This window comes from Hemitrygon akajei, unplaced genomic scaffold (assembly GCF_048418815.1).
Source record: "Hemitrygon akajei unplaced genomic scaffold, sHemAka1.3 Scf000049, whole genome shotgun sequence".
Lineage (NCBI taxonomy): Eukaryota > Metazoa > Chordata > Chondrichthyes > Myliobatiformes > Dasyatidae > Hemitrygon > Hemitrygon akajei.
In genome coordinates, this window is record NW_027331935.1 from 6882744 (window position 1) to 6907406 (window position 24663).

General features: G+C 46.0%; 2 protein-coding genes across 7 annotated transcripts in view; one reads left to right on the forward strand and one right to left on the reverse strand.

Moving 5' to 3' along the window:
* Window positions 1-686: 686 nt before the first annotated feature.
* Window positions 687-24663, reverse strand: part of LOC140720992 (uncharacterized) — a 371190-nt gene continuing 347213 nt past the window's right edge. The window contains exons 1-2 of one of the 2 annotated variants that reach the window (XM_073035859.1): window positions 11530-11560; window positions 687-4677 (exon numbers count right to left, since the gene is read on the reverse strand). In XM_073035859.1, the coding sequence (XP_072891960.1) occupies window positions 2899-4272 (1374 nt within the window). In that variant the 5' untranslated portion in view covers window positions 4273-4677; window positions 11530-11560 and the 3' untranslated portion in view covers window positions 687-2898. Of the gene's footprint in view, window positions 4678-11529; window positions 11561-24663 lie in introns of those variants that run through there. The other variant, XM_073035858.1, reaches the window with a different exon arrangement.
* The window catches only part of LOC140720985 (NACHT, LRR and PYD domains-containing protein 3-like), a 58949-nt gene continuing 53406 nt past the window's right edge, over window positions 19121-24663 (forward strand). For all 5 annotated transcript variants that reach the window (XM_073035846.1, XM_073035847.1, XM_073035848.1 and 2 more), the window contains exons 1-2: window positions 19121-19276; window positions 23728-23894. The gene's annotated coding sequence lies outside the window, so the exon portion shown is untranslated. The remainder of the gene's footprint in view (window positions 19277-23727; window positions 23895-24663) is intronic.

Below are 24663 nucleotides of genomic sequence, written 5' to 3' on the forward strand. Positions count from 1 at the left end.
AACACCCAATCCAGTATAGCTGATCCCCAAGTAGGCTCAACCACGAGCTGCTCTAAAAAGCATCCTGTGGGCATTCTAGGAATTCCTCCTCTGAGACCAACACCATCCTAATTTTCCTAATCAGCTGGATGACAGTCCCCCATGACTATTGTATCATTGCCCTTTTGGCACGCATTTTCTATCTCCCATTGTAATTTGTGGACCACATACTTGCTACTGTTCGGAGGTCTCTATACAATTCCCATTAGGGACTTTTTTTTACATTTGCAGTTCCTTTATTCTACCCACAGATTCTACACCTGCCAACACTATGCCACCTCTTTCTAATGATTTTATTTAATATTTTACCAACACAGCCACTACCAGCTTGTTCTTTCAAGAAACATATAATTATCTGTGAAACAAGAGGACCCGCAGATGCTGGAAATCTAGAGAACTACACACAAAGTGCTGGAGGAGCTCAGCATGTCAGGCAACATCTATGGATGGGAATCGACATTTCGGGCCAAGACCCTTTATCGAGACTCTTGATACCCAAATATCTGGAATACCAACAAGCAAAGACAATAGAAAGTAGTGCGAAATAGGGAAAGCCTTTGACAGAATGTAGTTCAAGACTTAAAAATTCTGCCAAACAGAGCTCAATAGTTAACAAATACAACAAAGGCAATAAACACTTTCATCAATACCGACATTGACATTTTTTAATAAAAATATCTTGGTCCCATTTCAATCAGTAGAATTTACAAAGATAAATAAGAACTTTAGAAAAGTCTATTCACACTCAGATACGGGTGAATCTGCAGATGCTGGAAATAAATAAAAACACAAAATGCTGGCAGAACTCAGCAGGCCAGACAGCATCTATGGGAGGAGGTAGTGACGATGTTTCGGGCTGAAACCCTTCATCAGGAGTCTCACATTTAGATTAACACTACCTTGGATACAAGGAGGAAGAGGAACAACAGACATGAAAAAAATCAGACAACAGTCAGATAAAACTTCTAAACATATATTTTCATCAAAAATGAACAGGATTCAGCACACCATGTGTGTATATGCAAATCTGATTTGAAATACAGACCAGAAAACTTAAATGAGAGGCCAAATCAGAAAAATAAATCACCACTCTGGAAGAAAACATTAACCAGTGGAATGAGTATGACCCTCCATGGGAGACATCCCAACAATCTGAGCAAATGAGATGGTGACAAGGAAGCACCATGCACCTGACTGAGTGTTGGAGACCTCGTCCCAGAAACAGAGGGGTTCCTTTCAGAAATACAGGACAAGGTGTTCAACAAAAGGGGAAAAAAACAAAAAAATACATGAAATACAAACAAACAAGGCAGTAAGTGCAGAAAATGCCAAGAGAAACCCGACACAATCCAACACATTCCAGGATCCTACAGCAGTTTAACTCAATCTGGTTACTTACAAAGTTACAATCAAGTGGCAAATATCATTCAACAAAACATTGTTTAAAAATAAAAAACTCATGAATGCCCTCCATAACTGAATAAAGGCACCATAAATTCAAGCCTGACCCAGTTTTAGAGTCAAGATCTTACAAATTATATGATAATCAATACATTATTTCAAATAGGACAGTCCATAATAACCATCCGGATATCATATTGCAGGATAACAAGCAGGAACAACTCCCTCAATAGACAAAACCATTCCCAACACACACATGTTCCTCAACCTGTGGAGAACCTCACCACAGGCATTGTTTCTTTCATCAGTCAGATAATCGACTGATTGTCTCTGTCAATCAGCTTCCAAATGTTGTTACTCTGACATTTGTTGCCATGCCCCACTGCTGATACCCTTCGCCTCATCATACATTTACCCCGACCATCGTCCAAGAGCCCCAAACTCTGCCCTGTGCAGACCCACCTCTGGTGTCTGACCCTACTCCGTTGAACATCCAACTGCTGGTTTCCCATTCTGCCTTCAGTCTTTAGAGGACAGTGATGTTCTCTAACAACCCTTTAGAAGCAGCGAAAATGACCCATCATGTGGAAATTAGTCATGAATAAGGAGGTTAACTACCAATGGTATTCTTCCTCAGCCCAGAGATTTGAGGGGCGAAGAACATTTCAGACAGAACTGCAATCAGCTCGACTTCTTCAGTCTGCAGAAAATTCAAGGGAAACCTCGTCACCCACAGAGTGGTGACTGTTTGGAACCCATCACCAGAGGGAGAGTGAGAGATGAACAAAAGGGGAGGATTGAAATAGACTGTCATGGGACTGAATCACTGGCAGGTTCCAGCTGGGCTGAGTTGACTCTCTACTGTACACTAGGTGTGATATAAATGCACTAAGTACCAGAGACAGAGTTTAAAATAGAACTGATTTATTTGTCACAGATCCAGTCCCATTAAAGGTGAATGTACAGCAGAAGAAACTCCTCCCATGCCCAGTGACTAGGGTGCAGAACTGGGTGTGGTGAGCAGCAGCAATAATTGTAGAGTTCAGCACCGACAGTAACTCTCGAAATTGCATTCAGCAACGGTGATGGACAAATCTCCAGCATGCAGCTTATTGAAACTTTCTCCCCAGTGTGAACCCGGTAGTGTGTCACAAGGTTAGATAACTGAGTGAATCCCTTCCCACATTCACAGCAGGTGAGTGGCCTCTCCCCAGTGTGAACTCTCTGGTGACTCTGTAGGTGGGATGATTGAGTGAATGTCTTCCCACATTCACAGCAGGTAAACAGCCTCTCCCCAGTGTGAACCCAATGATGCACATTTGATGGAGATGGCTGAGAAAAACTCTTCCCAATGTCTCAGCAGGAGATCGGCCTTTACCCAAAGTGAACTTGCTGGTGTCTTTGTAGATTGGATGACTGAGTGAATCCCTTCCCACGTTCTGAGCAGGTGAACGGTCTCTACCCACTGTGAACTCGCTGGTGTGCCAGCAGATGAGATGACCGAGTGAATCCCTTCCCACATTCACAGCAGGTGAACGGCCTCTCCCCAGTGTGAACTTGCTGGTGTGCCAATAGTGAGGATGACCGAGTGAATCCCTTTCCACAGTCTGAGCAAGTGAACGGCTTCACCCCAGTGTGAACTCGCTGGTGTCTATGAAGGTTGGATGATTGATGGAATCCCTTCCCACAGACTGAGCAGGTGAATGGTCTCTCCCCAGTGTGAACTCGCTGGTGTATCTGTAGATCAGATAACCGAGCAAATCCCTTCCCACATTCACAGCACGTGAACGGCTTCTCCCCAGTGTGAACTGACTGGTGTCTCTGTAGGTTGGATGACTGAGTGAATCCCTTCCCACATTCTGAGCAGGTGAACGGCCACTCCCCACTGTGAACTGACTGGTGTACCAGTAGTTCAGATGACTGAGTGAATCCTTTCCCACATTCTGAGCAGGCGAATGGCCACACCCCAGTGTGAACTGACTGGTGTGCCAATAGGGAGGATGACCGACTGAATCCCTTCCCACAGACTGAGCAGGTGAACTGCTTCACCCCAGTGTGAAATTGCTGGTGTCTATGGAGGTTGGAAGATTGATGGAATCCCTTCCCACAGACTGAGCAGGTAAATGGCCTCTCCCCAGTGTGAACTCGCTGGTGTATCTGCAGATCAGATGACCGAGCAAATCCCTTCCCACATTCACAGCAGGTGAATGGCCTCTCCCCGGTGTGAACTCGCTCATGTGTCAGCAGATCAGATGACCGAGTGAATCCCTTTCCACAATCTGAGCAGGTGAATGGCCACTCCCCACTGTGAACTGACTGGTGTGCCAGTAGTTTGGATAACTGTGTGAATCCCTTCCCACATTCTGAGCAGGTGAACCGCCACTCCCCAGTGTGAACTGACTGGTGTCTCTGTAGGGTGGATGACTGTGTGAATCTCTTCCCACAGTTTGAGCAGGTGAAAGGCTTCTCCCCAGTGTGAACTTGCTGGTGTCTCTGTAGGTGGGATGACTGAGTGAATCTCTTCCCACAGACTGAGCAGGTGAACGGCCTCTCCCTGGTGTGAACTGACTGGTGTCTCTGTAGGGTGGAAGAGTGAGTGAATCTCTTCCCACAATCTGAGCAGGTGAAATCCCTCTCTGCAGTGTGAACTAACTGATGTAGCAGTAGGTGAGATGACCGAGTGAATCCCTTCCCACAGTCTGAGCAGGTGAATGGCCTCTCCCCAGTATGAACTCGTTGATGTACCTTCAATTTAGATGATTCAGTGAATCCCTTCCCACAGTCCGAGCAGGTGAACGGCCGCTCCCCGGTGTGAACTCGCTGGTGAGCCATTAGGTTAGATGACCGAGAGAATCCTTCCCCACAAATTCAGCAGATGTCCAGCGTCTGCCCAGTGTGAACTGACTGGTGTGTCCACAGGTGGGAAAACCAACTGAATTCCTTCTCACCCACAGAACAGGTGAATGGCCTTGCCCAGTGTGAACTTGCTGATGTACCTTCATTTGAGATGACCAACTGAATCCATTCCCATTGTCTGCGCAGGTGAATGGCCTCTCCCCTTGTAAAATAACAGGTGTGCCAGTCGTTCAGATGACTGAGTGAATCCCTCCCCACAGTCTGAGCAGGAAGGATGATCGAGTGAATCCCTTGCTCCACTTCTTAAATATCTGGACAGAGACAGCAAAACTGGTGTGTTTTGTTTAAATTTCCATAGACAATTTCCTTGTCATATTTAACCTGTAAAAAGATTTACAAAATCCATCAGTGGGGGAAAGACAACATTTCAGATGAGATCACTTGAGTTGCCAAGGTGTGATCTGATAATCACACTGTTACAATGAGGGTCAACCCAAGTTGGAGAGAGAAATCATCTCCTGACTGTGCACAGTGCTGGTATCTGGAATGACCATCAAAGTCTCTGATGCTCTTCCTGTCTCTACAAGAATGGGGCAATTCTGCCATCTCCAATCTGTGCCCTGGCTCAGTTTGACTCTCTCCATTGGTATTATTCCCTGTTCCCACTGAGCTGCATGGGTGCCTGGCCCCACAGTAACTGAAATACTCTCACGCAAATAGCCTTTGTTGCCGTGCAGCTGGGATTTTCTTTTATGTACTGTTAATTTAAAGAGCCACAGTTTTAACGCCATGTAAATATCTCCTACTCAGATGTATGGTTGGTCTGCACAGCTGCTAGAAGGAGTTAGAGCAAGTATTAGTATTATTTCAGGTTCTTGTCACAGTCAAAGAGAAATACAACACAGAAACAGACCTTTTGGCCCATCTGATTTGTGTTGAACTGTCTAAACTGCCCACTCCCATACACCTGCCATCCAAACCTCTTAAATGTTGAAATTGAGCTTGCACGCACCAGTTGGGCTGTCTGCTCATTCCACACACGGATGACCCATTGCGTGAAGAAGTTTCCCCTCGTGTTCCCCTTAACATTTCACCTTTCACCCTTAACACATGGCCTCTGGTTGTAGTCCCACCCCATCTCAGTGGTAAAAGCCAGCTTGCATTTACCCTATCTATACCCCTCATAATTTTGGTATACCTCCATCAAATCTCCCCTCACTCTTCTGTGTTCCAAGGAATAACGTCCTGACCTGTTCAATTGTAAAACCCAAGTCCTCTAGACCTGGCAACATCGTTCTGAATTTTCTCTGAACTCTTTCAACCTCTTTTAAATTTTTCCTGTAGGTTGGTGACCAAAATTGCACACAATACTCCAAATTAGGCCTCACCAATGTCTTGTACAAAGTCAACATATCATCCATATCCTGTACTCACCACTTTGGTTCATGAAGGCCAATGTGCCAAAATCTTTCTTTCCATCCCTATTGAACTGTGACACCACTTTCAGTGAAATATTGACCTGTATTCCCAGATCCCTTTCCTTTACAACACTCCTCCATGCCCGACCAGTCACTGTGTAAAACCTACACTGGTAGGTCCTACCAAAGTGCAACACCTCACACTTGTCTGCATTAAATTCCATTTTCCATTTCTGAACCCATTTTTCCAGCTGGTCCAGTTCACACTGCAAGCCATGGTAGTCTTCCTCGCTGTCCACTACACACCCAATCTTAGTGTCATCCACAAATTTGCTGATCCAGCTAACCATGTTCACATCCAGATTACTGATATAGATGACAAACAACAACAGATCCAGCACTGATCCCTGTGGCAACCACTAGTCACAGGCCTCTGGTCAGAGAGGCAACCATCTGCTATCACACTCTGGCTTCTCCCAAAGACAGTGTCTTGTCCAATTTACTATCTCATCTTGAATGCTGAGTGACTGAACCTTCTTGACCAACCTCCCATATGAGACATTGTCAAGTGCCTTGCTGAAGTCCATGTAGACAACATCCACTGCCTTGCCTTCATCCACTTTCCTGATAACTTCCTCCAGAGACTCTATAAGATTGGTTAGACATGACCTACTATGCACAAAGCCATGCTGCCTGTCTGCCAATCCTCCAGTACCTCACCTGTCACTAAGGATAATTTAAATATCTGTGCTTGTGCCCCGACAATTTCTACACGTCTTCCCCACGGTCCCAGGGAACAACCTGTCAAGCCCTGGGGATTTATCCACGCTAATTTGCCTCAGGACAACAAACACCTCCACCTCTGTAACGTGTACAGTGTCCATGAAGTTGATGCTGCTTTGCCTCACTTCTATAGACTCTGTGTCCACCTCCTGTGTAAATATGAATGCAAAAAAATAATCTCCCTCATCTATTTTGTTACCTCATATGTATTACCATTCTGATCTTTCACAGGATTAATTTTTTCCCCTTGGAATCTTTTTTGCTCTTAACATATCTGCAGAATCCCTGAGGATTCTCCTTCACCTTGTCTGCTGGGGCAACCTCATGCCTTCTTTTATTTCTTTCATAAGTGTTCACTTGAATTTCCTGTACTTCATAAGTACCCCATTTGTTCCTATTTGCCTGAACCTGTTAGGCACCTCCTTTTTATTGATCTGGGAGAAGAAAGCCAAAGGGGTGATAGAGCTGCATGGTGGGAGGTGGGGGTGGGTGGGTGTTAAACTAAAGATGCAAACTAAACTAAATGGGCGCCTGAATAGCATAACAGATAGTGGAGGGGTTTTGGAGACAGATGTTGTCCAGACCTCAGACAAAGTCAGGAATGAAAAAGTTCAGCATGGTGCACAGAATATGTTGAGTCCTGTATATCTCAATGCAAGGAGCAGCGTAGGAAAGGCGGATGTGTTCAGGGAATGGATCAACACCTGGAATTATGACACTAGGATCTGGCAACTGTGGACTGGGACAGGCTGCTTTATGGCAAAGGTTTGCTTGGTAAATGGGAGGCCTTCAAAGCAAAATTTTGAAAGTACAATGTGTCAGAATAAAAGGTAAAGATAGAAACTGTAGGGAACCTTGATTTTCAAGAGATATTGAGACCCTGGTAAAGCACTAACAGGGATACCAGGTAGGTTCTAACAGAGTTTAAGGAATGCAAGAGAACACATAAGAAAGTCCTGACCAAGTGTCTCGGCCCGAAACTTCGACAGTGCTTCTCCCTATAGATGCCACCTGGCCAACTGTGTTCCACCAGCATTTTGTGTGTGTTGTTTGACATAAGAAATAAATCAGGATTGCTAAAAGAAGGCATGAATGAGGTTGCCCTCACAGAAAAGATGAAGGATAATCTTCAGGGATTCTAGAGATAGATTAAGAGCAAAAGAATTGCAAGGCACAAGGTTGGTCCTCTGGAACCAAAGCAGATGGGGGAAGTCTTAAATACTCTCATCATCTCAATTACTCAGGAGATGGACACAGGATCTATGTGAGAGTGGAAAAGCAGCATTAAAATCGTGGACCCTGTACAGATTAAAGAAGCAGAGATGTTTGTTATCCTGAGGCAGATGTGGGTGGGTAAATCTCCAGGGCATGACAAGGTGCTCCCTTGGATACTACGGGAGGCAAGTGCGGAAATTATCGGGGTCCCGAGCAGATAATTAAATCATCCTTGGTGACGGGGAGATACCAAAGGATTGGATGTTTCAATGAATGACACAAGGAAAAGAATGGTTGTAGACGGGTCATATTCTGCATGGAGGTCGGTGACCAGTGGAGTGCCTCAGGGATCTGTTTGGACCCTTACTCTTTGTGATTTTCATAAATGAACTGGATGAAGAAGTGGAGAGAGCAGGCTGAGGGTAGCAGACACCAACAGAATCAACAAACTCATTCATAAGGCCAGTGATGTTGTGGGGGTGGAACTGGACTCTCTGATAGTGGAGTCTGAAAGGAGGATGTTGTCCAAGTTACATGCCATCTTGGACGATGTCTCCCATCCACTCCATAATGTACTGGTTAGGCAGAGGAGTACATTCAGCCAGAGACTCATTCCACCGAGATGCAACACAAGAGCGTCATAGGAAGTCATTCCTGCCAGTGGCCATCAAACTTTACAACTCCTCCCTCCGAGTGTCAGACACCCTGAGCAAATAGGCTGGTCCTAGACTTATTTTCACTTGGCATAATTTATTTATTATTATTTAATTATTTATGGCTTTATTTTGCTATATTTCTTCACTATTCTTGGTTGTTGCAACTGTAATGAAACCCAATTTCCCTTGGGATCAAAAAAGTATGTCTGTCTGTCTGAAAACCAGTGTTCCCTGCACCAGTTCACTTTCAACTTTTTACTTGACAAGCTCATACAAACTCCACAGATTCAGAATTCCACTGCTGAAGGACGCCCATTTCCCAAGTACTCCTTCGACAGAAAACATCCTGTCCCAGTCCACACATCTCAGATCCTTTCCGATAACATCCAAATTGTCCTGTCTCCAATTTAGAACCTCAGCCTCTGTTCCAGACCTCTCTTTTTCCATATTTAGTTGGAATCTCATGGCATTATGATCACTAAATACAAAGTGTTCCCATACACTAATTTCTGTCACTAACCCTGGATCATTTCCTAATAGCATATTGCACACTTCTACTTTAGGAATTCTATGGACTGAATAAGGACACATTTAACAAATTCTACCCCAGCTATTCCTTTTACAGTATGGGAGACGCAGTCAATATTTGGAAAGTTAAAATCGCTTACCATATCAACATTTGTTTCTTGGCACCGTCTGCAATCTCTCCACACATTTGTTACTTTAAATCCCTCAGACTCTTACGTGCAACCAAGTCCCAATAATGGCTACAATATCATAATTCCCTGCCCTGAGCTCATCTGGCTTTACTACGATGCTTCTTGCATTGTGATATACACAGCTCAGCACATTCATCGCACCATGCTCAACCATTTATCTGCTGACTCTATCTGAGGTCTCAACAACATCTGACTGGTGTCAAGAAAGCAACCTCTCCCTCAATGTCACAAAAACAAGGGAACTGGTTGTGGATGACAGAAGGAATGGAGGCAGGCTAACCCCTATTGACATCAATCGATCTGGGGTTGAGAGGGTGAACAGCTTTAAGTTCCTTGGCATAAACATCACCGAGGGTCTCATGTGGTCTGTACATACTGGCCGTGTGGTATGTGGCTGTGCGCCTCTTTCACCTCAGAGGGTTTGGTATGGAGTCCCAAATCCTAAGAAATTTCTACTGGTGCACAATTGAGAGCATCCTGACTGCCTGGTATGGGAACTGTACTTCCCTCAATCGCAGGACTCTGCAGAGAGTGGTACGGACAGCCCAGCGCATCTGTGGATGTGGATTTCCCACTGTTCAGACATTTACAGAGACAGGTGTGCATAAAGGCCCGAAGGATCACTGGGGTCACAAACTGTTCCAGCTGCCACCATCTGAGAAACGGTACCACAGCATAAAAACCAGGTTCAACAGGCTCCAAGTCAGCTCCTTCCACCAGCTCATCAGACTGATTCATTCATGCTGATACAATTGTATTGACTGTCCTTACTATAATTACTATATATTACACATTGCACATTTAGATGGAGAAGTAATGTACAGATTTCCACTCCCCATGTATATGAAGGATATAAATCAATTCAATACTCCCTCTCCACTATCTGTTCTGGCATTCTGACTCCAATCCCTCTGCAACTTTAGATTAACCACACAACCCACCCACCCCCCCCCCCCACCACCCCACCACACACTAACACTAGCAAGCCTTACCACGAGGATATTAGACCTCTGCTGGTTTTAATTCCCTAACAAACAAATCCTTTATCAGCCCTTTGACATTCCTCTGCGAGGTAATCCCCCCTTACCGTTTTTAATGTGGTCTACCTGTTGTTGTTTGGGATTGCCAGAACAGTTCTCTGTGATGGCTATTTAACCTCATTCACCTTCCTAACTCTCAACCAGTTTCCTGTGTCCTGCACCTTGGGCGCAACTCACCTCTCTTCATGTCTTATCTAAAACCCCCTTTGACTTCCAGATGATCTGGAATTCATCCATTTCCAGCTCCAGCTCCCTAATGTGCAGGGCTACAAACTACAGCTGGATGCACATCTTGTAGATGAGGTCATCAGGGACCCTGGTGGTCTCCCCACCTTCCCACCAATGTCCCCTCTAATTTGTAATGACCAGTGTGCCAAAAAATCTTGTGCTGTGCAATTTTTACCCAGTGACGACAACATGTGCACACTGAATTTTAAATAGATAGGTACTTATTTTAACAGCTAGCAAATACTGTCAATAAGAACTTTGATATCCTCTGGGTTTGATCAAATTCATCTGCACTCTCATATAACCTCAGTAGCAGGCCTGTAGCGGATAATGAAGGATTTTCTCACTCCAGCATTTGCACACCATCCATGTCTGATTCGCTTACTAAATGTTGATTTAAAAAGTCAAATTTCCAAATATCACTCCATTTCTTCCCACTTGCAAATTCTCCAGCAACTTTTGCATCACCACAATACACACAGGTAACACCAGTTGCTGTATTGTACATAAATATTACCCCTGAACCCTCCACCTGACGGTGTTGAACTCATTGTTGGCAATGCCAATGTATATAAAGGGAAGGGCAGTACTCTGGCTCATTGGAGTCTGACATATTTGTGATGTGAAAGCTACTTCTTACCCAGGGCAAAGGTGTTTGATATCATTATGTACCCAAACAGAATGGGTCAGAACATGTTCTCACCGGTAGAAAAGTTTAGAACAAGAGGAGGTAGAACAAGCGACACACACAAAATGCTGGAGGAACTCGGCATTGGTACTGTGTTGCATAGATGCTGCCTGGCCTGCTGAGTTCCTCCAGCATTTTGTATGTTTTGCTTGGATTTTCAATTTCTGCACATTTTCTCTTGTTTGTGATTGGAGGTAGAACAAAGGTGATTTTCTCAACTGGTGATGGAAAAGATTTTGTTCCCTTTCTCCGAGTTCCTAATCCTTGCATTTAGATAGCTGGAGCTCAGCTCTGTCTGAGAGATCCATCGGTTCCCATTCCCTCATCAGCCGGAAGCTCCCCGGGGCCCGTGTAGGGATCATGGGGCTGAGAGAGAGGGGGACGAGAGCAGGACGGTCCCGGGATTACGGGCCACGGTGTCCGGAAGTCACAGCAATGGCCCCGAATTCGGTATTGAAAAAATCCAGACCGCGAATCCTCTCTTACCTGGAGCTGGTTTACCGAGGCCTTTGGGTACTGCGCGCATGCGTGAAAAACGGGAGAATCCGCATCCCTGACGCCTGCGCATTCGATCGGTGCTTCAGCGACGGCGAAAATTGGAACGCGGAGCATTCTGGGTAATCACGGTCCCATTAAAAGTTTCTGCAAGCACTGATTCCATGTTCATACCTCAGATATTCTTTTGTGTAGAAAACTCTGCAGCTCTTTCAAAGCAGAAAGCAGCTCCTATAAACAATGCACTTAATATCAGCAACCTTTCCACGTGTCAAATGCCAAAGCAGAACCTACTTACAAATGCAGATTGAAAACACAAGAGATTCTGCTGTTGCTGGAAATACAGAGACGCACACACACAAAATGCTGAAGGAACTCTGTAGTTCGGGCAGCAACTAAGCAGAGGAGTTATCAGTCTAGACATGCCGAAAGGGGTTGGCCTAACCGTCTATTTATTTCTCTCCACATTTGCTGCCTGATCTGTTAATTTCCACCAGTATGTTGCAGAAATTAACCATCTTTTTTTATCGATCAACCCGTTTCCAAATGTTTCTGATCTTCCATTTGTAGCCACATCCTACTGGTCTGATTCCTCTTCTTCCTCCTCCTTGTACACTCCAGACCCCATCTCTGAGCCCCAAAGCCCTGACTCAGGCTGGTAACTCTTTGGATTGTGACTCTGCTCTATCGAAGATTCACTCGCCAGTCTGCTGTCAGACTTTAGAGGTACATTGCAACAACCCAGCTCTCTGAGGCACAGTCCTTTGAAATGAGTGAAAATGATCCAAAACATTGAAAAAAAAAAGCAGGGAACGAGTTTAACCACCTTAGTCCTGAGCCCTGGGGAACGTCAAAACCACGGTGAGCTCATCGTCTTATTCAGCCTGGAGAAAGTCATGCAGTAAATTCATGCAGGTGTATAAGATGATGAGAGGCATTGGTCGTGTGCATAGTGTGGTGAACTACATGTACCTGTCTGGACACGCCCCCCCCCCCCCCCCCGCTGACTGCTCCTGTGGCTCCTCCCACAAACCCCTGTATAAAGGCGATTGGAGGTACTGCTCCTCGTTCAGGCTCCAGGATGTTGTGTGGTGGTTGCTTGCTGCTGACGGTGCTTTCTTCCAGCCAGTAAAAGCCTACCTTGACTCACGTCTCTGAGAGTTATTGATGGTGCATCAGATAGCCAGAGGCTTTTTTCCCAGGACGGAAATGGCTAACACGAGTGGGCATGGTTTTAAGCTGCTTGGAAGTAGGCACAGGGGAGACGTCAGAGCCAAGTTTTTTTTAAACAAACAGTGGTGTCTGTGTGCGGAATACGCTGCCAGCGACGGTGGTAGATGCTAATACAATAGGGTCTTTTAAGAGATTCTTAGATTGGTACATAGAACCTTGAAAAATAGAGGGCTATGAGGTAGGGTAATTCTAGGCAGTTTCTAGAGTAGGTTACATGGTCGGCACAACATTGTGGGCCGAAGGTCATGTAATGTGTTGTAGATTTCTGAGATTCTCTGAAATTCAAGGGAAATCTCTTCTCCGACGGACTGGTGACCAGTTGCAACCTGTCATCACAGGGAGAGTGAGAGGTGGTGAACAGCAGGAATAGATTTTGATATACTGATACGGAACAGAAATATGGGCTGGGACCAGATTGGCAGAGTGGCCTTTCTAGTGTACATTGTGAGTGTGGTAGAGACAGTAAGTACCTGAGACAGGGGATTTGATACAGAACTGATTCAACGTTCACAGATCCACAATGTAAGATTCAAAATTAAGATGTGCGTTTCTGAAAGAGGTCTGGGTTAAAGTCAAAGGACAAATGTGATTTAATTATGTCTGGGGACAAATGTGATTTAATTATGTCTGGGTTAAAGTCAGAGGACAAAGGTGATTTAATTATGTCCGGGGACAAATGTGATTTAATTATGTCTGGGTTAAAGTCTGTAAACAAATGTGATTTAATTATGAATGCAGAAGCCCTGACAAGATTAACTGTTTGTAGAATCATTGAAGTCCTGAGATATGGACTATTGTTTTACAGAAACGTGTAAAAAAACAACTCCAAATATGGAATTGGAAAACACTGTGTACCTCCCGAGTCAGGGAGGGGGGTGGTAAGGAAGAAGGATAAAACCTGCTGCCCTGTAAGGTTCAGGGTTCCCTTCTCTGAAGGCACCCAGCTCTGCAGAACTGTTAATAAACTTTGTTTCCTTGAATTTGTCTTGAAGCCATTATTCGGGAGCGTGGCTCGTTTCTGACACACAATATTAAACATCGGTCCTGGGTCCGATAAGCAGCCGCAAGAACTGCCGAATCTGACAGTAACAGTCCCTCATGAACCTGCAGCTTCCTTCAGTCACCGTGAAGGTTAAACATTTAACACGGAGCTGGCCACCGCCCGAATAGGAAACACACCGGCAAACGCTGCGGTCGGCAAGACGCCCACGTTTCGCAGGAGGTTCACCGTAGCGCCAATAGTGGCCGGAGGTCTGTATGGCGCCACCAGTGGCTGTAGGTCTGCACATCACCACCTGTGGCCGGAGGGCGGAGGGACAACGGAGAGGTAAATCACAAACGACGAAGTCTGCAGATGCTGGAAATACAGAGCAACACACACAAAAATGCTGGCGGAACTCAGCAGGCCGGGCAGCATCTATCGAAAAGTGAACCCTCCTTCAGGACTGAAATGGAATGGGGGAATTATGTGAAAAAATCGGGGCAGGCGAGGAAATATCTAGCTGAAAGGTGATAGGTGAAGCCAGGTAGGTGGGAAAGCTCGAGCAGAAGAAAATAGAATCTAATAGGAGAGGAGAGTGGAGAATAGGAGCAGTGGCCCCAGAGAGACGTGATAAGCACGTGAGAGGAGTGAAAAGTCAGAGAGGGAGTGGGAGGGAGGGAGATTTGTTCACCGAAGGAGAAATCGATATTCTTGCCATCAGGTGGTGGTGGAAGGTGGGGGGGGGGGGGGGGGTTACCCAGACGGAATATAAGGTGCAGGTCCTGGACCCTGAGGGTGACCACAGCTTAGCACAAGAGGAGGCGATGGGTTGACACGTCGGGACTGGAATGGGAATCGGAATCGGATTGAAAATGTTTGGACACCGGGAAGTCCCGCTGGGAGCGGATAGTTCAAAGATCAGTTTATTATCAAAGCAGGTATCCATAAACAATTCTCGCGGTTTTTTTTTTCTTCTCCAGACAACCACAAAACAAAGAAAGAGCATGAAATTCGTTCAGAGAGAAAAATCAAACTCCCACCCCCCGCATCAAAAACAACGGCATCCCGATCATCAACCCCCAAAACCCACCCCCCAAGCACAGAAGGGAACAATAACATCGATCCGACCCCCCAAAATACAACCCTACCCCGCACAACTGCGGATGAGCTGGTGTTACCAGTGTAGAGGCGGCCGCATCGGGAACAACGGACACAATAGGCGACCCCGGAAGATTCACAGGTGAAGTGTCGCCTCACCTGGAAGGATGTTTGGTCAACTGAGAGAGTACGGCCGTCCGGCCCTTTCACTGTGACACCCCTAACTCCACATCTGAAGTCTGAATGAATAACTGACTTTAAAGAGGAAGGGGTGTCTATGGTCCACATTGTCAGGGATTAAATTTATCAGGAGACAAAGACTGCAGGGACGTGAGATTTTCTGTTGACTAATACACTGTGTGTGGACCCCGCTGGTAATTCTTGTGTTGTGACCCGAATCGAGACAAACACTACGCTGCCCACTCCACCAACAACACGGCACAGCCGGACAATTTTCAAGGGACTTTACATCTCACAACACTGGATTCAGTGATGAAACTCGTGATTAATTTTGTTGTCCCACTGAATTAATCAGAAACGTCCATTCAGGTGCTTTTATATACGAGCGCTCTGCCACAGGTGACGTCACACAGCCCCCCACGCGCCTGACTTCACACTGGGATCTGCCCTCACGTGCGCGTTGTCTTACGTCATCCACGCGCTGCTGTGCTCGAGCTTAATCGGTCTAACGGCTGAGCTACTAATCCCGTGACCAACCCCTTCCCCACTACTTCCAACGGACGCTTCGGGAGCTGCTTTACTTCCGCTGGTGCGAAATGATGTCATTCACTGGTTACACCCAATAGAGGAGCCGGAGCAGCGGAGATAGATAGATACTTTATTCATCCCCATTGGGAAATTCAACATTTTTCCAATGTCCCATACACTTGTTGTAGCAAAAACTCATTACATACAATACTTAACTCAGTAATAATATGATATGCATCTAAATCACTAACTCAAAAGCATTAATAATAGCTTAAAAAAAGTTCTTAAGTCCTGGCAGTTGAATTGTAAAGCCTAATGGCATTGGGGAGTATTGACCTCTTCATCCTGTCTGAGGAGCATTGCATCGACAGTAACCTGTCGCTGAAACTGCTTCTCTGTCTCTGGATGGTGCTATGTAGAGGATGTTCAGGGTTTTCCATAATTGACCGTAGCCTACTCAGCGCCCTTCGCTCAGCTACCGATGTTAAACTCTCCAGTACTTTGCCCACGACAGAGCCCGCCTTCCTTACCAGCTTATTAAGACGTGAGGCGTCCTTCTTCTTAATGCTTCCTCCCCAACACGCCACCACAAAGAAGAGGGCGCTCTCAACAACTGACCTATAGAACATCTTCAGCATCTCACTGCAGACATTGAATGACGCCAACCTTCTAAGGAAGTACAGTCGACTCTGTGCCTTCCTGCACAAGGCATCTGTGTTGGCAGTCCAGTCTAGCTTCTCGTCCAACTGTACTCCCAGATACTTGTAGGTCTTAACCTGCTCCACACATTCTCCATTAATGATCACTGGCTCCATATGAGGCCTAGATCTCCTAAAGTCCACCACCATCTCCTTGGTCTTGGTGACATTGAGACGCAGGTAGTTTGAGTTGCACCATATCACAAAGAGGGCGTTACCCCAGCTGACTCTGTCTCCCACAACCGCCCCGAACTGTCCTTCTAAGTGGAATAAACCTAAAAGTAGATATCCCGCTTATTGACTTATTTCCATTTCCCCCCGAGGGAAGTTGGGGCGTTTGTGAAGCATCTCCTGCCGCCGGGGCCTGATGTATCACTGAGAGGTAGGAGGAGACCGCGCGGCCTGTCGGTTTGATGCCGGTTCCCCGGGGTGAGAAGCGGGGGATTTTATTGAAAGGATGAAAATGGTGTGAGAGGGCGCGGACAGGATGTGTGTCCCGGTGGGGACAGGAGGGGCTCATTTGTGGAAATGTCTGAGCCCACGTTGGTGGCGAGCAGAGGGATTTACCACATTGGGGGCAAACACCGGCAGACTGTTGACCTGCAAGTGAGGCCAATGGTCCGGGCAAAGTGACAATTATTAGGGATTTGTTGAGACTGTACCTGGAATATGGTGTAAAATCCCGCTCCCAATACTAACACGGGTTGTACAGACCAAAGAACAAACTGCTGGAGGAACTCAGTGGGTCGGGCAGCATCTGTGGAGGGAAATGGATCGTCAACATTTCGGGCCGAGACCCTCCCTCTGGACTGAGAGTGGACGGAAATAGAGAAAAGAGGTGAGGGGTGAGGATGGGGCAAGAGCTGGGGAGTGAGAGGTGGATCCAGGAAGGAGGAAGTGGGAAGGTGGAAACAGTTACAGGGGTAGGAGTTGAGTGGTTGGGACATCACGGGGCTGCAGAAGATGGAAATTAATTCCATAGAGGATTAATAAAGAGTTTAGAGAGTATTTGTTATAGAGAGTGCAATGAAAATCAGAATCAGAATCAGAATCAGACTTTAATCGCCAAGTACCTATGCACATACAAGGAATTTACTTCCAGCAGATGTTGTCTCTCTGCTCATAACAATAATAATGATAAATATAAATGAAAATATAGATTATACATACAGGTAGTGCAATCCAAGTAATAGTTAGCCGACAGTTAACCGGCAGTTAACTGTTCAGCAAAGTGACCGCAGTAGGGAAAAAACTTCGAGGGTGAATTTCTGTAAATCCCCACCACAGAGGGCGGTGAAGACTCAGTGATCGTCCTCACATAAAACAGAGGCCGGCAGATGTGTGGAGACGGGAGGGTTCGAGAAAATGAGGATCATGTCAACGAGCAGCTGCCATCTTGTTGATGGTTAGAGGGGTTGAATGGCCACCTCCCGCTGTTTCTCACTTGATGTTTCAGTGTTCCTGTCCAATGAGGCCGGAGGGATGTGAATAGCAATTAGTAACATAGAAACATAGGAAAACTACAACACAATGCAGGCCATTCGGCCACAATGTTGAGCCGAACATGTCCGTACCATAGAAATTACCTGGGCTTACACATAGCACTCTATTCTTCTAAGCTCCACGTACCTATCCAAGAGTCTCTTAAAAGACCCTATCATATCCACCTTCACCAGCATTGCTGGCAGCCCATTCCACGCGCTCACCACCCTCTGCATTAAAAACAGACCCCTGACATCTCCTCTGTACCTGATCCCCAGCATCTTAAACCTGTGCCCTCTCGTGTTAGCCATTTCAGCCCTGGGAAAAAGCTTCTGACGATCCACATGATCAATGCCTCTCATCATCTTATACACCTCTATCAGGTCACCTCTCATCCTCCGTCACTGGAAGGGAAGGCCGAATTCACTCAACCTATTCTCATAAGGCTTGCTCCCCAAACCAGGCAACATCCTCGTAAATCTCCTCTGCACTCTTTCTATAGTTTCCATATCCTTCATGTAGTGTGGCGACCAGAACTGAGCACAGTACTCCAAGTGGGGTCTGACCAGGGTCCTATTTAGCTGCAACATTACCTCTCGGCTCCTAAATTCAGTTCCACAATTAATGAAGTCCAATACACTGTACACCTTCTTAACCACAGAGACAACCTGCGCAGCTGCTCTGAGTGTCCAATGGACTCGGACCCCAAGATCCCTCTGATCCTCAACACTGCCAAGAGTCTTACCATTAATGCTGTATTCTGTCACCATATTTGACCTACCAAAATAAACCACCTCACACTAATATGGGTTGAAGTCCGTCTGCCACTTCTCAGCCGAGTTTTGCATCCTATCAATGTCCCGCTGTAATCACTGACAGCCCTCCACACTATCGACAACACCCCAACCTTTGTGTCATCAGCAAACTTACTAACCCATCCCTCCATCTCCTCATCAGGGTCATTTATAAAAATCACGAAGAGTAAGGGTCTCAGAACAGATCCCTGAGGCACCGAATTAGTGTTCTTAAGCATAAAATGATTTGAATGAAACCTGCACAATTCCTGTTTTTGTCTGACTTCTGTGTTGGACCGGATGGGAACTGAACCCGTAACTCTGTGACCCGGGTGTAATGGGATGGGACGGGGAAGATAGGTAAGGAAAGTTAAAAATGTAGCTGGTGTAAATATGGTATAATGTGGGAAATGTGGCGGGGAGTCGGGCAGCGTGTGAGGGGCGAGGAGCTGAGTCACCGTGTCACGTAGGAGACCCTCCACATGTCAAGTGATCCCGTTTTGCCGCAGCTCTGCAGCATCTGCAGGTTTGTTACCGAGGCCCCGCCCACAGTTCAGATGACGCAAAATTCATATTGCGCATGGTCAGTCTTGGATGGGCCGTGGCTTTCGTTCTTTGTCAAAGCGGGTCGGCGGTGGGATAGGGATCAGGATCGGGAGGGGGAGGGGAGTGGTCCTCGCCCCTTGGGGCGGGGAGCCGGGAGCGGATTATTCTTGCGGAGCGACACCAACTATTTCCCTTCGGTGAGTATTGAAGCCGGTTCCGAGCGGGGAGGTCTGACATTGAGCAGGGAGTCCCGTTAGCTTTCCCGAACTCAAACAAGAGAAAATCTGCAGATGCTGGAAATCCGAGCAACGCGCACAAAATGGTGGAGGAACTCAGCAGTCCGGGTAACAGCTAGGAAAAGAGTACGGTCAACGTTACCGGCCGCAATCCTTCGGCAGGACTGGAGAATAAAAGATGGTGGGTGGGGGGCGGAGAGAAACACAAAGTGATCGGTGAAACTTGAAGGGGGAGGGGATGAACTTTCCGAACTGGCGGCCTCGCCTCGCTTCCTTCACAGAATCTGCCAGGGTCGGTCCGGGTTGTGAGACCTTCACACCGAACCGTCTGAGATGAGCCGCCGCTCAGCCCCTGTTGTTCTGGTCCTATTAGCAGGATGACGTAAAACATATGTCTACATTGTTACTGACAGAGAATTGTATAATTTGTGTTCCGTGTGTTATCTGAATGTACTTGCCTGTGATGCTGCTACAAGTCAGTGTTTCTCTGTCCCTCCACCTTCCCGTACTTGCTCATTTGGTAATAAATTCAGCAGGAACTGAGAAATCCCCGTGAGATTTGATCAGTGATGATCAGCTCGGAGGGTGGAATGTAAGGAGAGAGTACGCTGTGAAACACAAGACCCTGAAGTGTTGATGATCAGAGGTATACGCTTCACTTAACTCAGAGAGATTTCTTTAGCCAGAGTATGGCAAATATGTGGAACTAGCAGAGGCAGCGGTGGAGGCCATTTTGGGGGTATTTAAAACGGAGATTTATAGATTGTTGATTGGTTACGGTGAGAAGGCTGGCGTGTGGGGCTGAGGAGGGAAAAAAGGGTCAGACATGATTTAATTCCGGAGCGGACTCGGTGGGCCAAACAGTCTAATTATGCTCGTATGTTTTAGAGAATTGGTTTGTTGTCGGGGAGACCCACCCACCGGTCACGTGATCCCGTTCTCCGCTCTCATTTTACCGCAGAGCTACCGCGTTGCGATTTTTCCCGAGGGCCCCCTCCCCCCGCTCCCTCTATTGACTTGAGATTCATATTGCGCATGCTCACGGTCTGCGGAATGGCAGTGATTTTTGGCCGGCTGAGTTCATTCACCATTTAGCGCCGGTACGGATTTTCAGCAGCGGCATATTTTCTCGTGTTGGGGAAATTGGATGTTGCCCAATGAGTCCCATTAACTTCCCGAACTGGTGGCTTTGCCTCGCTTCCTGGAACTCCTCTAAATGTTGTTTACTTCAGATAAGCCGTTCTTGATCCTGATGATACGTGCTTGATGACTGTCGTATCTTCTCCCAAATTGGGGTGGGTGAGAAAGGGGGACGTGCCAGGTTCTGGGGATCTTTGATTTTACCGAGGGAGTGGGAACTCCAGAAAGAGTTCACGTAGGGGAGACTGGTTTCTGTGATGAGCTGATCTGTGTCCGTAACTCTGTAGTTCCTTGCAGCCACGGGTAAAGCATTAGCCATACCAAGGCGTGAAGTATCCGGATTGGAAACTTTTATGGTGCATTGATAGAATTTGGTGATTGGCAAAGCTTATATGACAAAGTTCTTGCGGTTCGTTCTAGCATTGTCGTTTTGGTGTCGTTTATACAGTAGTATTGTGTCGAGCATTTGGTCCGTAATGACAGACGAGGGAGCTGCTTAATCTCAATAACGGTTTTATTGTGATAAACGCAAAACAGACTGAGCACCGTGACCCGGAGAGTGAACCCAACCAGTCTCCAACAGATGGGGGAGGTGACCGTCACACCCACCGGTTACAGTTAGTCTGACCCACAAACAACACGAGCAAATTAATATGTAACCCAGGTTAAAATGTAACAGTAAGTGAACCGGAAATTCACATCATAATCTCGCAAAAGCATTTTAGCACAAGAACAATAAACAGTAACACACGCAAAATGCTGGTGGAACATTTCGTCCTTCTCCCACCTGTCCTGATGAAGGGTCTCGGCCCGAAAAGTCGACAGTGCTTCTCCCTATAGATGCTGCCTGGCCTGCTGTGTTCCACCAGCATTTTGTGTGTGTTGTTGTTTGAATTTCCAGCATCTGCAGATTTCCTCGTGTTTGAACAATAAACAGTGCTGGTCATTAGGAATGCAGGGGTGGGCTATCGACCACGACTCCACCCACCCCCCAGTGCAGCACAGTATTTATCATTAACTTGGTATCCATGTACTGCTCGAGACCCATCAGTGATCGTCCTTGATCCCTTCTCCCACCTGGTTCCATCTGTTCATTTCCCACCCATCTTGTTCAACCTCTGTCCAGCCTGTATTCCATCACCTGAATGATATATACAAACCATCTTGTTCAAACTCTGTCCAGACTGTACCCCACCAATGATTAGATATCAACAATATTTCTGCTCCATTGTTTTCATTGTGAAGTGTTTTGCCTCACCGAGTTATTTCTGTAATCGGTGTTTGTTACCTGGAACTGCCAGAGGATTTATTAAATGCAGCATGAGTAAGGGTAAAGACAGTAATTACAAGTTTAGTTTCAACATTGCAAAATGGCCACTATTTTAATATTTCAGATAAGGAAGTTTGCTCTATTTAAAGTTGAATTTTGAAAATAAAGTTAAAATTTGAAGTTATTTTCTTTTTTGGTCATTTTTGGAGAGCCACTTTTTCTATTGCCAGAATAACAGGCCACAGGATCAGCATGGAGTGGTAAGCATTTTTTTCATTCTCAGCTCACTGCCCCTCAGTAAGAGTGAGTGGCTTCGGGAGCAGGTGGAACACATTGATAGTGGAGTGGGGAGGATGTGGTGAGCATTGACTGTATTATCCCTGTGTTGGAATGAGGGCAAAACTGATGAATGTGGGCATTACATTTGTGCAACTTTGTTCAGGCTGTCCCAAACAACTTGTAATCAGTCAATAGTTGTGCAGCATTTAAAGTAAAAAGAGAAAATATTGGAAATGTTCAGCAGGTCAGGCAACATCAGTTCTGATCCTGTGTCTTCCAGTTTCTCTTTCCACACCTCCATTCGAATATACTGAGTTTCCAGCATTTAACTTCAATTTGAAATGAAAAGCCTGTTATTCCTGTTAGCCTACAGGAAATGTGATGGCCAATTGTGCTGGGAAAAATCTTATTTAACAATCGGATAATAAAAAGTGTTCAGTTTAGCTGCTGGAGACAATGTGAAATGTATCCATGCCTGCTGGTGACACACACCCAGGTTTTCCAGCCCAATATCTGGTCAGTCAGAGGATTATCAGGTTCCCATTCTACCATAGGTTGATGCAGGAGTGTTAGTTTTTGAACTCTGAATGGCTGACACACTGCAGCATGTTACCGGCAGCAAGGGAGTCCTGGGAAATTTGGTGCTTGGCCTATTATCCTGGGATGTAGACTCCGGGCATATGGAACTGTCAGTTTTTGGGATTTGACCAGGTCTGTACTTCTGTAGATGGGGCTGAATGTTCCTCCTTCCACAGTGAATCAGAAGCCTCAGGGTGCTGGACATTGGTTGTGGGGAAATCCCTGATGTGGGGACGATGTGTGAGGATTCTGGGGTCAATAAGTGGCACATTCAGCTGTGAGACTGGATGTGGGATCAAGATGCTTTGATTTATGAGGTGTTGTGCGAGTATTTCTGGTCTGGGATCAGATATTTGTTTCTGGAGTTACTTTGCAAGCAATGACTGCTAATCTGAGTTCCCATTACCGTCCCTCACATGGAGAGGAGGTCATTAATGTTTGCAGCAGTAGAATTGGACCCAGGGGTTCAGTGTTTAAACCGTTATTGGAAATTCCCCCTCACAGTCATGTGTCTGTTAGTCAATGGTTCTAGGCCTGTGCTCAATGGAGTTCAGAAGGATGGTGGGGGCGGGGGGGGGGGGGGGGGCTGCGGAATCTATGGTTAAGTAAACTTACCAGATGCTGAAAAGCTTGGATACAGTGGATGTTTCCATCAGATGGAGACTCTGGGATCTGAGAGCACAGTGTCAGAATAAAGAAGCTTCCCTTTAAAATTGAGATGAGAAAAAAATTCTTTGGACAAAGGGTGGTTGATCTGTGGAATTTATTGCCACAGAGGCTGGTTGAGACTGCTACTTGGGTATATTTATGGCAGAAATTAATATAGTTGTGATTGCTATTCTGCTCCAGGGTTACAGGAGGAAGGCAGGAATATAGTGTTGGAATAAATCTCAGCCATGGTTGAGTGGTGGAGCAGACTCGATGGATCGAATCACCTAATTCTGTTCCTGTGTCTTATGTCTTACCATGACTGAATGATGACTCCTTCTTATCCCATATCGTTTTTGTGACGTGTGAGGGACAATAAAAGATTGTTCACTGAGATCATTATATTTGTCTTCAACATTTAAGTTTCAGTGAGTTTTATTTTTTGGAACAATGAGCTTTGTATTGTTAACGAGCTTCATTATCTCTCTGGTTACAGTTAGACCTGCGTTGAGAGATTTATTGGAAAAGCCCACAACTGGAAGCAAACCACAACTGAAGACAAGAGACAGCAACAAGTGAACCAGCCCGAGGACTGAGAGCAGCAACTGGAGTTAAAACCTTCTGACTCAACAGTTCATAATGATTCAAACAGGAGAAATTTTGGTAAGTCTCATTTACTCAAACACAGGCCCTTTAGACATTACAGCTCTGTACAAAGGAAGGTAGGAAATAGTTGTCATGAGACTGAAATTGCCCAGATGTTCCATTTGTGCCTCTGTCAGATCCAGATGTGTTCATGTGCAATCAGCGCCCTAGCTCTTTAAAACCAATCACATTCCCGCTCAATTCAAGCTCTTGCATCTTCTGAAGAAGCTCTGGCTCAGTTCATATGTTCCCATGCTTGGCTGCGTTACATCATAATCATCTCACAATTTGTTGACAATTCCTCCCTTTATAAGATGCCCCAAGTGCCATAGTGATTGCAGAAATGTGGAATTACCATGAGCTATAGCAACATATCATTAATTCTTCTGGCTGTTGCAAGCTGCAGTGATGTAGAACATAGAACATCTGCAGCACATTACAGCCCTCAATGTTTTGCCGGCCATGTAACCTACTCTAGAAGCTGCGTAGAATTTCCCTACCGCATAGCCCTCTCTTTTTCTGAGCACCATGTACCTCTCTAAGCATTTCGTAAAAGACACTATCATATCCGCCACTACCACTTTCACTGGCAATGCATTCCGTGCACCCACCACTCTCTGTGTCAAGACTTAGCTCTGACATCCCCCATGTGCCTACTTCCAAGCACCTTAAAGCAATGCCCCTTCATGTTAGCTATTTCAGCCCTGGGAAAAAGCCTCAGGCTATCCACATGATCCATGCTTCTCATCATCTTGAACACCTTGATTAAGTCACCTCTCATCCTCCG